This window comes from Populus euphratica, unplaced genomic scaffold (genome assembly GCF_000495115.2).
Source record: "Populus euphratica unplaced genomic scaffold, PopEup_1.0 scaffold799.1, whole genome shotgun sequence".
NCBI classification, from domain to species: domain Eukaryota; kingdom Viridiplantae; phylum Streptophyta; class Magnoliopsida; order Malpighiales; family Salicaceae; genus Populus; species Populus euphratica.
Window position 1 is genome coordinate 6,374 of NW_011500662.1, and position 14,187 is coordinate 20,560.

At 33.3% G+C, this 14,187-nt stretch overlaps 2 protein-coding genes and 1 long non-coding RNA gene across 3 annotated transcripts; 1 reads left to right on the forward strand and 2 right to left on the reverse strand.

The window, feature by feature from the left end:
- Positions 1–4,171: 4,171 nt before the first annotated feature.
- On the reverse strand, positions 4,172–5,264 carry LOC105115897 (uncharacterized). The gene is made up of 2 exons (XR_840412.1): positions 4,890–5,264; positions 4,172–4,441 (listed from the first exon to the last, which is right to left on the reverse strand). It is a non-coding gene; the product is annotated as an uncharacterized LOC105115897 (long non-coding RNA).
- A 273-nt stretch (positions 5,265–5,537) lies between these two features.
- Positions 5,538–6,529, forward strand: LOC105115898 (early nodulin-like protein 3). The gene is made up of 2 exons (XM_011012967.1): positions 5,538–5,844; positions 5,961–6,529. The coding sequence occupies exons 1-2, from the start codon at positions 5,637–5,639 to the stop codon at positions 6,416–6,418; spliced, it is 666 nt and encodes a 221-aa protein (XP_011011269.1). The 5' UTR covers positions 5,538–5,636; the 3' UTR covers positions 6,419–6,529.
- A 563-nt stretch (positions 6,530–7,092) lies between these two features.
- On the reverse strand, positions 7,093–13,839 carry LOC105115899 (protein disulfide-isomerase 5-4-like). Its single transcript, XM_011012968.1, has 15 exons — positions 13,637–13,839; positions 13,401–13,491; positions 13,224–13,318; positions 12,429–12,486; positions 11,621–11,805; positions 11,448–11,505; positions 10,932–10,972; positions 10,726–10,800; positions 10,334–10,390; positions 9,200–9,266; positions 8,957–9,103; positions 8,480–8,701; positions 7,621–7,782; positions 7,407–7,484; positions 7,093–7,320 (listed from the first exon to the last, which is right to left on the reverse strand). The coding sequence occupies exons 1-15, from the start codon at positions 13,675–13,677 to the stop codon at positions 7,243–7,245; spliced, it is 1,455 nt and encodes a 484-aa protein (XP_011011270.1). The 5' UTR covers positions 13,678–13,839; the 3' UTR covers positions 7,093–7,242.
- Positions 13,840–14,187: the final 348 nt, after the last annotated feature.

Below are 14,187 nucleotides of genomic sequence, written 5' to 3' on the forward strand. Positions count from 1 at the left end.
TAACCTCCTTGTGGTTCGACCCCGGTCTTGCCGGGTTATTTATTACTTCGACACTCCTGCACTTGGGAGAAGACATCAATCTTTCAGTCGTGTCAGGGAGCCAAGATCAAATTGCAGATATAATGACCAAACCATTAAAGCTTGAAGTTTTTCAGAAGCTTGAAGTTTTTCAAAAGCTTCGAAAACTACTGGGAGTATGTGAAATTTTTACTACGATATAAACTAATTGCTTCATAGCATTTAGTTTAATGGAGGGAATGAAGGAGTTTACTTGCAAAATACTTCATTGCATATCTTCTGTTAGAGTCTATTAGAATAATGTTGATTTGCAGGGAAAGTCCTAGTCTATAAGATATCTACTTGTATTTGATTTATTCAATATTTCTATTATCTCCTTAGATTTATATATGCTAAAATGCTACTTTTTTGTTTATGTTAAGATTATGTCTTGAATAACTATTTAAAGCCAAAGTCATTGATAATAAAGTATTTATTCATCCTAGTTTTGTGTTCCAATTCTTAACTTCTTTGTTTAAAACTCCAAATATTTGATTCAAGAAAACCGCCCTCAAAGAATAAAGTATTTAATTGTTATTTGATTTATGATAAAACAATTCTCACTATCTTTCAATGTTTTTTTATTTTATTTTAATAGTAATACTTGTTTGGTTGCCGAATCATGATTAATGATAATTGATATTTTCTTTGTATTTAATTTTGATGGTTTATCTTGTAGTTGCATTATTGTTCATTTTAAATGGCGAATAGAGCTCTGATCTCATCTAACAACTCTACACTCATTGAAATGATAGAGAATTCATGAATATCTGTAGTAGAAATAAGAAATTAATTAGTTGGTCTAGATTCACATAAGTGATCTAAAAGAAATATATATATATATATATATATATATAATGATTTTTGATATAGATAAGAGCAAATGATAAAGAGTTCATTATAAGCTAAAATATTAAAGATTAAAAATACTATAAATACAAGAAGACTCTAAAAATAATTAATTTTATTTCTCTAAAAAACTCAGAAAACCCTAATAATACTAAATAATAAAGATAACTAGAAAACAAATTCTATTCAAATATTTAAAAAAAAATAAAAACATCATAATAAAAAATTACAAAATTAACTAATTTTTTTTCTAAGAAATCGCATGCATCAACTTACTAGTGATGTCTTATTTGATATTATAGTTGTTTTATTTTGAACTTGGTGTGATAGTGTTAAGATGATTGATTAGTACTTAAAAGTGCAAACTTGGTGTGATAGTGTTAAGATAATTATGTATGTCTTGAACTCTTTATGAAGGTAGTTCTATAGATACTTGAAGGGAAAAAAAAACTTCTATTTTTTTTCATTTAACTAGCATATTGACCTACGCTTTGTAACAGGTCAATAATATTTTTTTATTAAATGTAAAAATAATATAAAGAGCATAGATAATATTTTAACTGTCTTTGGTGTGGCGGCAACGCCAAACCTAAGTTTTCTCAAAAACTGTTGGGTCTGACTGGGCAGTCAGACCTAGCGCAATTAGATCCTTTAGACAGTTGAACCCAAGTTTTATTTCAAAAGCTGTTGGGTTTGACTGAGTAACCGAACTCATGTTATTAAGTTAGGCTTGGTAGCAGGACCCAAAGTTACTAGGGGGATTGGATTGTCATTCTCAGGCTTTGCCACCACTTGACCATAATGTTATTTTTAGGTATTTTAAGTTGCAGAATTTGGGGTTTAAGGTGCAAATGGGGTGTTGAAGCTTTAAAATTTGAGTGTATTTCGGGCTGTTTGTTTTTATGTTTTAATAATATTTTTGAAAAAAATTCAATTTTTTTTTTGCTTTAAATTAAAATAATTTGGTATTTTTAGATCATTTTGACATGTTGATATCAAAAATAATTTTTTTAAAATAAAAAAAATATTATTTTGATGCATTTCAAAGTAAAAAATATTTTGAAAAACAACCGCCACCACACTCCCAAACAACACATCCTTTATATGCCCCCACAGATGCAAATGTGAGTTGGTTTACAAAATATATTTTTATTAATTTTATATGTTACAAAGGCTATCTTGTAAGAAAAATAAAAATAAAAAGTAGTAATGTTTGAGATTATGATAGTGGTTGCTTTTAAAAATATTTTTTTTCTTGAAAATATATTAAAGTAATATTTAAAAAAATATTTTTGATATTAGCACATATCTAAAATCATTAAAAAATATTAATTTAAAAAAATTAAAAATTTTGAAAATGCTTTTTAAATATTAAAACAAAGATAATCTAAGAATATTATCGATAGTGGTTATAGGTTGGGATAGGTCTATTATTATGGATATCAAGAGCGTTAAAAGTTGTTGTTGGAGGGTGGTTTCTGGTTGGGATAGGTCTATTATTATAGATATTAAAGGTGTTAAAAGTTGTTGTTAGAGAGTTGTTTTTAGTGGATTGTCAATAACTTGGATGTTTTGGTTATTGTTTAAAATGGTTTTGATTGGTTTGTTGAGTGAGTTGTTATGGATTTGTTTTGGTTGTTGTTGGTTGATGTTTTGGATGTTATAGATCTGCTCAATAGTTTTGGATTTGACTTTCTAGCAAGACCTAATAGTGTTAGATCTAACTGTCCAGCCAGACTGAGCAGCTTTTAGAAGAAAAGTTGGATCCAATAACCTAGCAGAATGCAATAGCATTGAATTCGGTTACCAAGCTAGATTCAATAGCTTATGGAAGAAAACTTAGGTATGGTTATAGAGCCACATCCAATATCCTTGGGTAGGGCTGCCCAACTAGACCTAATATTCATGGGTTTGATTGCGGATTCAGACCCAGTAGCATTAGGTGATGGTCAAGTTAGACTTAACAACACTTTTTAACTAAAAAACAACAAAGACAATGCCCCTTGATACTCCAATGTTTTCCATAATGCAAACAGTACTATATATCTACAGTGTGGTCCATAATACAAACACTCTATATATAAAGTATATGCATAGTATTTTTTTCTTGAGTCTAGATATAGAGTCATACCCAATAATATTTTTTAACTAAAAAATAAAAAAGACAACGCTCTTAGAGCGCTATAGTGTCAACTACAATACAAACACTCTATATTTATAATATAATCAAAAGTATAATAAATTTATGCTTACAATACTTGTATAGTATTTTTCTCGTACCTTTTAAAAGGTATAGTATAATAGGGATCTAGTAAAAGAATGAAGAACACTTCCAATTCTTTTCTTTGTAGATAAAAACAATTATCTTCTTATGTGTCTTTAAATATGTAAATTGACACTTTCGAAGCGTGCATAATAGCTCCTATAACTTTTACCTGATGTTTTATATAAATATTAGCGCTCAAATTATCTCAGATGATAATGCCACCACTTCAAACATGCATAATTCAATTATTTAGATTATACCATTTAAAATATTATTAGCTAACTTGTAGGGTAACATGAGCATATTACAAGTTAAATCTAAATACATGGGGTTGATTTAGAAAAAAATCTTGTATATTTACATTTAGTTAGTATTATTCATGAAAATCTTCTAAATTTTGATCCGGAATATTCCAAGTCATTCTTCTTGATATTTTTTTTTAATTTGTAATTTTTATTTGACAATAAATTTATTGAGAATTATATTTTATTATTTATTTAATTTATTTTTTATTGGATTATCATAATGTTATGATATATACCAAAAATTTTATAGGTTATAAGTTAAGATTAACTTGAATATATATAATATATAATATATTATCATTTTAATATTATTTTTTAAAATATATCATTTAATATATCTCTAAGTTAATATCTAAAGAATATAGTGTCTAATATGAATTCATGTTTTTACTGCAAAAAAAATAACATCAATAACGCCTTTTTATTTTTTTATATTAAGATAAAATTAATCTAAACCACTGCATAGCGCTAACATCAATGACGCCTTTTTATTTTTTTATATTAAGAAAAAATTAATCTAAACCACTGCATAGCGCTAACATAGTTTTTCTCTTATAGATGTGTAATCGGCCTATCAACGCACCCATTTTGTCTTAATAATAAACCCCCCATAACGTACTTGTTTACAATCAAGAAAATACCAAGAAACTTCATGGAAATTACCTCTAGCTTGGCACTATCCCACCAACATCGATTTCTGTAAATTTCTGTCATTCTTATTATAATTACTGTGTGCACAAGTTTCTTCATTGCTTCTAACCAAATCTTCCCGTTTGCTACTTCCCGTGGACTATTTTTGCATGTCCTATTTGGCTACTACATTAACAAGCTAGCTCGATCCCTTTTATACTAATTTTTTTGCCTTGAAGAGCTCTGTACAAGGCCAGAAGATCAAGCATGATTCGAAAATGATGAAGTGCTCTTTTAAAATCATGTTCTTCTGTTTTGAGCTTGTTTCCTCATGCTGGAGGTGCCAAAGAGGAAGATCTTTGTTTCAGTAATGGCACCTCAGCTTATTGGCCGTTGCAAAAATTGAAGATATAATGAACAAAAACAAACTATTACTACTTGAGGAGTGTGTAAAACTGTCATTAATTATATTTTCTCGATATAAGAATATCTTTTATGATCTAATAAGATCCTTCTCTAAAGATAAGAGTTACAAAAAGAGCAAGTAAGATGGAAAAAAAATATCAGTAAGTCTTGCAAACACAAAAAAATAATATTATGATTTTTTAGGTTTTTTATTTGTGTCATGAAGACCGCTAGACCTATATCTAATTTCATTTATATAAACATTAATAAAAAAAAAATTTAAAATAATCTTTATTATTCAAGTAAAACCAGTCATATTCTAGTCACCTAAATGGACACTGCAAAACCCCAGCATTTGACCAGAGAAAAGTTCATACCTCAAAATTGTCAACCAGAACCATTAATGGCTCCCTTTTTGTTGTAATCGATCCTGATAAAAATGTGAAAGCATACATGTTTAAATTCATCAGGAGTTTTATCTATCATTTGAAAAAGACACTAGTTATTAACATTATCTATCATGTTAATATTCGAAAGAAAAAATTGGCAAACAACTGCATCACATTAAGTAGAAACTTCTAACTCAGCTCAAATGCAACCTGTATGATATTCCATTTCTGAAACATAAACAGAGAGAACTTGATATCTCCAAGCGAAATTTAAGCCATCCAGAGCTCTTCTGTGCCTGAGAAGAAGAAAAGAAACTAGCATATCAGAGTTGTTTAATCAAGGAAGTTAATGGTTCAAGATGAGCTCATAGATGTATTATATCTTATAGTGGTAACAGACATGTTAATAGTGTATTAGATGTCATTAGCTTTACCCAATGCAGAAGTCATGAATATTCTTGATAACAGTCAAAGTAAAGTATTATGCTAAACACTGCTTAGAAGAGTGAAATATATCCTTTGCACTGGCATCAAAGAAATCCCAAGAAATGAGAATATGAAAAAGTAGAAAAAAGCTTCTCTGCCACAGCTTGTAAAGTTCATGCAACTTGGCCTACAAAAACCCCGAACATAACACCATCCTTGTCACAGCTCAACTTCATCTAGGACTGAGATTTTAGATTTTGGGTGAAAGACAACACTTCACTTGCTCTACATCTCATTTATTGTTTTTCAATGGCCAGCATCAGTTACCAAAACAAAGTCTTTCATGTTTTGGGGCTCTTGTGTTTCTTGCTCTTGATACAGAAGAACAATGCATTTCAATATCCAGTCGGGGGAGGTTCGAAAGGTTGGACCGTGCCCGATAATACCAGTTCCAGTTCGAAGAGCTACTACAACGATTGGGCTGAACATACCCGATTTCAGATCGGAGACTCCCTCTGTAAGTTGACCTTTTGTCCCAAGATTTCATCTTCCGACAGAACATGTACAAAATCTTAGTATTTTGTCAACATATTCCTAACGATAACTGAAGTTGTTTCTTCTCGGTTGTTGCAGTGTTTGCTTATGATCCTAGCCAAGACTCGGTGCTTCAAGTAAGCGAGGGGGACTATAAAAATTGCACCACAAAGAATCCCATTGCAGCATTCAAAGACCCTAAGACTGTCTTCACATTCAACCATTCCGGACCTCACTACTTCATCAGTGGAAACAAAGATAACTGTCTCAAGGATGAGAAGTTGGCGGTGGTCGTTTTAGCAGACAGATCAAGCAATCATTCTGCTAACACAAACCAAACCACCGCAGCTCCTTCTCCATCTCTGGGTTACTCTGACATGGTCCCAGCTCCTACACCTAGCACCGTTGAGACTCCTCCCGCTCCCGCAGGAATAGACAACATAAACCCAACTCCAGCTCCCGCTGGTGTGCCACCAAACTCAGCTTCTTCATTGTTCGTGAGTTTCTTTGGTTCCATGGGAGCATTCTTTGCTTCATCTCTAATCTTATGGTTTTAGGAGGAAAATTATCCGGACAAGTATAGGATTTCCTTCCTTTTTTTTTTGACCCTGTTCCATTTTTTTTCCTTTTTACCCCCGTGGCTTTCTCTATGATTTTCTTGCCTTGAGCTCAGAACAAGTATTGGATGTCCTCTTTTTTCTTTTTCTTTTTTTGACCCTGTTCCATTTTTTTTCCCTTTTTATCCCCCTGGCCTTCTCTATGATTTTCTTGCCTTGAGCTCAGCGACTTCAAATTTTCGACGAGGCGGGGGGGGAAGAGGGGGGGGGGGGGGGGGATTATTTCATGTAACATTATTGTATAGAACGCAATAAATAAAATCTTCACGGTGTGGATGCCAGAAATTTGGAAAATTTTGTTCTGCTCTCCCATCACATACCAGTGGTAAATAGAGCACTTCCAGCCTGGAGCAATAGCAATATCCCAGTTCCCGCACTGGAAAACAAATGAATGAACACATGCAATTGAAACAGACTCTTGTAAAAGCCACATGATTCCCATTTTCGGCGAGGTGGTGAGGAAAGAGGGGGAGGGCTGCAGGGCCAATATCCATTGTGCTTGATCATGGACACATGCAATTGAAACAGACTCTTGTTTCAAGGGGCATCCATTCCTCAACTAGAAGAAGAAGAAGAAAACGAAAGAACAAGCAGTCAAACAGCCTAGGTTGGAGTTGCAGAGAGCGATGAAAAATTTCTTGTATTAGCAATTAGAATAGCTTATAACAATTCAAAACCAGGTAAATACCGTAATTGTTCTAATCAAATCCTTGCTAAATAAGGAGTATCAGAACAGAGTTTATACATCAAATTTCATCTTCCTATCAAAAATTTTTGCCGAGTTCTACTTTTTTCATCATTCTAAATGTGTTGTGCAAAATTGAATCCAATATACCAGCCACCTGAAACACAGAGAAAAACTATCAGAAACTGCATCTGCTTGTGGCTGGAGATAAAAGACTAAAGAAACACAAATTTAAATACGAACCGTGAAGACACCTCCAATTATGGCACAGACGTTGGTGATAAAATGCGAAAAAGACTTGGGATTTTCAGTGATCAAAACCTGATATCAGAAGTACAACAAAAAATAGTGTCAGAAACAAATGGGAGATCAAAAGCAGAGAAAACACAGAATAATCTTCCAGTCCAATAATAATAAAAGAGAACGAAGAATCAATTTTTTTAATTTATGACTGAACCTGCATGGGAGAGAGCTCAAAATGGAATTTTGCAGTTGGCATGTAGACAGTTTGTGCCAAACTGCTATGAGCTGTATATTCGTACTCCTCTATTAATTTGTGCTCAGCTGAATATCTTCTTGTAACCACCTCAGTTTTAACAACTTGGAGATAATGCTCTATCTGCAATTGCCATGTTATAGAAATTGAATGTTAAGATATCCTTAAATTGCAAGGTTATCTCATTGTCTAGTATTATATATCCATTCATCAGCCTACAGGACACGGCTGCTCTATCTGCAATTGCCATGTTATAGAAATTGAATGTTAAGATATCCTTAAATTGCAAGGTTATCTCATTGTCTAGTATTATATATCCATTCATCAGCCTACAGGACACGGCGGTTCGAGATTTTATGATCAGGCACAACAATGAATTTATCTCAAACATGAACAATCAATGTCCTATTTTAAACATATACTGATAGCAACAACCATGATTAACATGACAAAGAACAAGCACGTTTAATCCATCAACCATCACTGGCTCACACTGACAAAACTCCTGCTTAGGACCTGCATTCTCTTCACCATTTTTACATTTAAAATGGTTGTGGTCCAAGAAGAAATCCTAAATGAATAATTTCATATTGTGGGTCCATGGTATATTCATGCACATTCATGCATTCATATGAAGAAAAATTAGGAATCTACATTCTATGCCCATCCTGTCCCCATGCATGTAAATGTTGTTAGTGCAGTTGAGATGTCAAACTACAGCACATTGAAATGCTGAGTGGTTATGGCCAAGCATGCAGTAAGCATTACAGAAACAAATAAAATAATGAACCTAGAGGACCACTTGCAAGAGACAACTTACAGTGACATTAGCCCCTACATCACGATGATTAATAAATGATCGGCCATTCAACTTGTCATGACTTCGACCAATGTGAGGTATCAAACGCTTCACGTCACTCATTACCCTGGGCAAAACCTTCATACCAAACGAGAAATGGGATATGACATGTGACAAGTTCATTTGCGCAGAATCAAACGAATGGGCTCCTGAGCGAGCTGAGATCACGAGGTTGCCTGGAACCTGCAGAGCACATTACAGCTCAACTTTAAAACCCAAGAACTTATCAAAAGTAATGCCGAATATTTCCTTTAGGATCCATTTCGAGACCGACAAAATGACCACAATATTGTGAGAATCTGAGGATGGCTGAATGACTATTGATCTGTTATTTTGTTTACTAATTTTGATCATGTACATCATCAACTAAAATGCAGCATATCTACAAGCAACCATAGGGTCTATCCCATTGATTTCCACACAGAATGGGAGGTTTACCTTCTTTACACGCACATATCCTTCAATTCTACATCCTCCGGCTGAAGGAGCTGGTCTTTTAACATGCTCTGTTGCATTTTCAGTTTTATGCTCCAAAGCATGCCTTTGAGATTCCATTGCAATAGGTGCAACCAAACCTTCCATTGTCTGCAAGGGATAATAGAAAGTATGCCAGGTTTGCATCAATTATCATGAACAACCCAAGTTTGCACGTTAAAATAGGAAAAAGAGAAGTGTTCATACCTTAACCAGGCTGTCTGTATCTCGATCTCCATAATAAGATTCATGGTCATGGTGTCCATGGTCATCCCTGTGACAGTTGAAAATGCCCGATACCAAAGTTGGCCAACAAAGCAGTAATACAAAGCCAGATATTAAAGAAAGGAAAAGGATAGGACACAATAATGTTGTATTCAGCAATAAATCAAAGCAGAAGTTGACATCTATTGCTGTAAGAAGCCTTTTCTTAGGTGTTAAAAAATGCTGCGAAGATTGAGAATGTTGGGGGGACCTGAAACTACAAAAAGGAATATATTCCTTCCACCCTCCATTTTTGTTCTGATATTTCGTTTCTTAGATTATTATATATGACAATCTTTATAGTGTTGCATTTTGGACGTAGCAGAACTTGATTAGGAAATTTGAACTTGACTGATTTAAAGAAGGTTAAATTTTGAGAAGGAATTGGTGTTGGTCACCAAGTATATGAAATTGAGGGAAGACTTCAAAACAGGGCATCAAAAACTAAGTCAAGGATAGTAGATAATTAAATTGACATGTACAGATGTTGTACCCAACAAAACAAAAAAAGTTAATTTGAATGCAAGACACACCACTTCGAGTCTTAGTCTACCTAATTATTTCCACCTCACATTCACTTTTCAAAACCAAGGAAGACCAAACAAATTAGAGACAATCTTCAAATGATTACAAGTCAATCTCATATCTAAGACTGTATCAAAGCATCTCAAAATCTCAAGATATCTATGTGCTTGCTAAAGAGATAGGTCATCATCATTTCTTGTCGTGTGCACCTTTTGATTTTTTATTCATATTTCTTTCCAGGGTTTTGTCAATTTTAATGATTTTAGTTTGTTTAGTTTCTTGCATATACTCATGTCCATATAGAAGCCAGCCCCTATTTCCGCATTTCAAATCCAATTTTCCTTACAAAAAAGAAAGAAAGAAAGAAAGTCTCCTAACTAAACAGAAGAGAATACGGAAGTTTACAAAAATAGATTTACCTCAAATGGTAAATTTAAAGAGCAAATATGCATTCCAATTGCCTTAAAAATAAAAATGCACCAAGAAAACATCCAACATGAGTGAAAGATAATCATCAACAGCATACAAAGAGTATAGATGAAAATATATTACCGAAGATCACTTCCTTTACGGAAAATACGAATTGATGGATACCCTTGTATGTGATTCCTGAAAATTCATGGAAAAATACTTACATTAAGAAAAAATCAACTTAGGAAACTATACCCTACAACAAGGGTAAAAGAGAAAGCAGAAGCAAACCCATGAACTACAGTGAAGCTAAACAGACAGTAATTAATATTGAGTTGGAAGAAATCTTTCAACACATTACAGCAATGCAGCGTTTTTCATACACACTAAACTAGAAGTGCATCATGAATTTCAAAATCTATTAGCTACATTATCAGAATAGAAATGCTATCCCCAAATGCTAAACCCATTACCACTTTGTCTCACCAAAGGAAATCAAATTACAAGTCAGGAAACATTGATCTAGAAAATACCTCCTACATAGATCACCTTCTTCAGTGCAGTCAACCTTAGCCAACAGAATCCGCCCATCTATTTCCGGATCATACCTGATAAAATGTATGTACATTGTGGGAGTTAAATAGCATAATGCCGAATCAAGGAACAATTTACTTCAAATGAAGGCTCTGTCTATATTTTCAGGGAGAAAAGAAAATGTAAAAGTAGGAAAGAAAAACACCTTTCTCTTATTATTTTAGCTGCCTTTTCCCATGAAGGTTTCTGAAACAAGAGAAAAAAGTCAGCAAAGAAGAAAGCAAAACACTGAGTCCACCAGTCATCATTGTGTTTATGCAGGATGGGTTCAATTTGATTTTGCCAGGTATAACTGAGTAGTTATTCAACAACAAACAATAAGACAAAAAATTCGAAACCCTTAGATGATTTTATCAAGACATTCAAAGTCACAAAATGCCTAGAGTATGAGCTTATTATCATGAATCTATAAGTTCCTATCTCTCAGTAACATCAAAGAGCAGTCTCCTGACACTAAGATCACATGACATTGCTCATTGGACAATTTCAAATACACCTAGACCTAAATATGCAGAGTATTGCTTGTAAAAATTAAGTTCAGAAGCTGTATCATTGCAAAAATCATAAACAATGTGCAATCTATTAATCTGATAGCCCAAATGGTCTTCTATCCCAATATTCAAACTAAACTTTAAGCAATAAATAGACATTGTAAAATTACCAGGCGATTACTCCAGTAGCACCAAGGAGCATAAAAATTGACAACTAAAATTGGATACCTGAGAAGAAAGTACACCATATAAGTCAATCAAAGGTATCGCTAAAATCACCACAAGAAAATCTTCCAAATTCAAAACCTAACAAATATCTGAAAATAGAAATTTGGCAACTTACTGATGCGAGTATTGATCAAAATTATGAGCTTTGAGTGATACAGAACCTTCACTGCCTTCTTCATGAACTTCATCTCCGTGATTGATGTGATGCAAAACTGGTCCAGAGTGAAACTCAGATCCAGTGGGCTTCAAATCATGATCAATTGAGAATTTGTGGATTGTTTTTGTTATATTCAACCTGTTCTGGAAAAAAGAATGTAAACTTTCAGGCCAGTCCAGAATAATGCGTTCAGAAAATAAATTGTCAGTAGAGATCATAAACCACAAAGGCGCACACCAAGCTCAATAATTTCAAGGATATTTCACCATATTGTACAATGCAAGCATGCAGTGAACATCAAACTTAAAAAAATAGGGGAAAATTGTCGAGAAGAAAATTGCACCTGAACCCTAAATAGAAGGAAAAAAAGAAGAGGCAAAGCAAAAATGGCATTCTAATTTATCTTGGAGTACGAGAGGAATAATAATTATTATCTCTAGAAATTTCCATTATTCCACTCACATGTGAGGATAGCTTTCTGGACATCTTGGTCAATTTATTTTACTTTTCAATGAAATCCTACTAAACCAAAGGCACCTACTTCTGTTCTTTTTTCTTTCTTTTTTTTTATATATTTCCAGCTTATCACCCATCTAAAAACTGAGAACCATAATTTCTCAAGTCTTGGGCAGCTATCACCTGTCAACAACCAAGTCACTTACACAAAATGAACAATAATTTATAAAAAAGCCTTTTTAAAAAAAATAAATAATCATTTTCATAAAACTAAATTGAAGAAACACAACAGTAGATAGAAAAAACTTACAGTTCCTAACACATCACTCACGTCAACCGATGCAAATTCACATGAGAGTGAAGGAAAGCTACAATTAAAAAGAAAATTTATCTGTCAGCTAGTTTAACACAAGATTAACAGTTATGTAAAGCCAAGAAATTTACACAGGAAAAGCATTACAGCATCATTAGAGGTTTGAAGCTTTGAAGAGGAAACAAAAGCATTACAGCGAAAAAAATCAGCCACAAACCTAAAAGCTTTGAAGAGGAAACAAAAACAGATTGACAATCGAAACTAGGTTCACACCGATAGGTCAAGTTCAAAGTTAAGCATATGAGGGGCAATATAAAACCAGACCTCTTTGATGAAACTGAAACAAAAGAAGTTGGAAAAAAAAATTGCCACTTGGACAACAACTGCAGCCTAACATCACAAATCCTGACAAAATCCTAAAAGCTAAACACTACATTAACAAGATACCAAGGCCTGGGTATCACCATGTCCGGACACTGTAATCAGCTATGCACATAATACCAACTCCCCTCTACTTATTGAAAAACAAAAAACATCTTCACCATAGGTCGAGGAACTGATACTCATCCTGCTTATCTACTGTGCGCCAAATGCAGCGAGGCAACTCCTGCTATGCATTTGTACGAGGGATAAATCCCAAAATAATAATACTCTTCTAGACCTCAGCTTAAAATGAAACAATCATATGCTCAATCCAAACAACCTTAATTCAATGGAAAGAATTCCTATGCAGAGAGTGAAACATGGCATAGGCAAGATTTAAATAATGAAAAATAAAAGGCATAAAATTACCTAAGATTGAAATCAATACGTAAGAACTCTCCATCAGAACTATTGTCAACAATCACAGATGTAGAGGTGTTGACCGTTAAATAATTATTAAGTTCCTGCACATCAAAATAATCATTAAAACGCAGCAGTAATCTGCGTATTTAGTACTGAAAAAGCGGTAGAGAAGAAGCTACATACCATTCCAAACAAAAACACCATAGCTAGGGCAGCTACTATCGATAATCCTGCACCTGATAACGATGCCTCCGTCAAATCTCTAGGAATTTTCCTGAAAAATCAACACATACACATACTTGATTTACTACATTAACAAACTTCATTCTTGAGCTAAATAAAATATAGATATAGATATTTAACACTTCCAGATTCATAATATAAAGCGAAATCTTTGAAGAAATGGAGATCGATCGGACCTGTAAAAATCGACGGATTTGAGCTTGTTCGTTGAAACCATGGCCGCTGATTTCAATCACTCGCAGACAAATCCAGAAGATCAGGGAAAATATAATATAAGCACTCAAATCACAAGAAATGAGCGCTAAGATCTGTTTTTTTTTTTTTAAGAAAAAAAAAATTGGTTTAGGTGTGCTTTTCGTTTTTTTTTGAGAGGGGTTACTGTTACAGTGTTACCGCAACAAGGTATACTCTGTAGCGCTGAGGATGCGTGAAGTCCTCCAAGTTTAAGTGGTTAGTTAGATTACTCCCTATACTAAAAACATGTACAAACAAAGCCTACTTTTTGGTGGCTTTTAGGGGTTAGGGACGGGTTTAGGCCAATCTCCTCCTCTTTATATCTTTTTAATCGAAAATAAGAGGCTTTTGTTTTATATTTCATAGGTTTGAAATCTTTTTAATTACAAAAATTTAATATTAATTATATAATTAATATTTTCAAAAATTCATGAACAATAAAATTTCATAAAATTATGGTTTACAATATATGCCCATATATTTGAAAAACAAA

Coding starts and splice junctions, on each gene's coding strand:
- LOC105115899 (XM_011012968.1), bottom strand. CDS start 13,677: ATGGTTTCAACGAACAAGCTCAAATCCGTCGATTTTTACAG. Junction 13,492..13,636: donor AAATCCGTCGATTTTTACAG/GTCCGATCGATC, acceptor TTGATTTTTCAG/GAAAATTCCTAGAGATTTGA. Junction 11,506..11,620: donor TTTGATCAATACTCGCATCA/GTAAGTTGCCAA, acceptor CTTTCTTCTCAG/GTATCCAATTTTAGTTGTCA.
- LOC105115898 (XM_011012967.1), top strand. CDS start 5,637: ATGGCCAGCATCAGTTACCAAAACAAAGTCTTTCATGTTTTGGGGCTC. Junction 5,845..5,960: donor TCAGATCGGAGACTCCCTCT/GTAAGTTGACCT, acceptor CGGTTGTTGCAG/TGTTTGCTTATGATCCTAGC.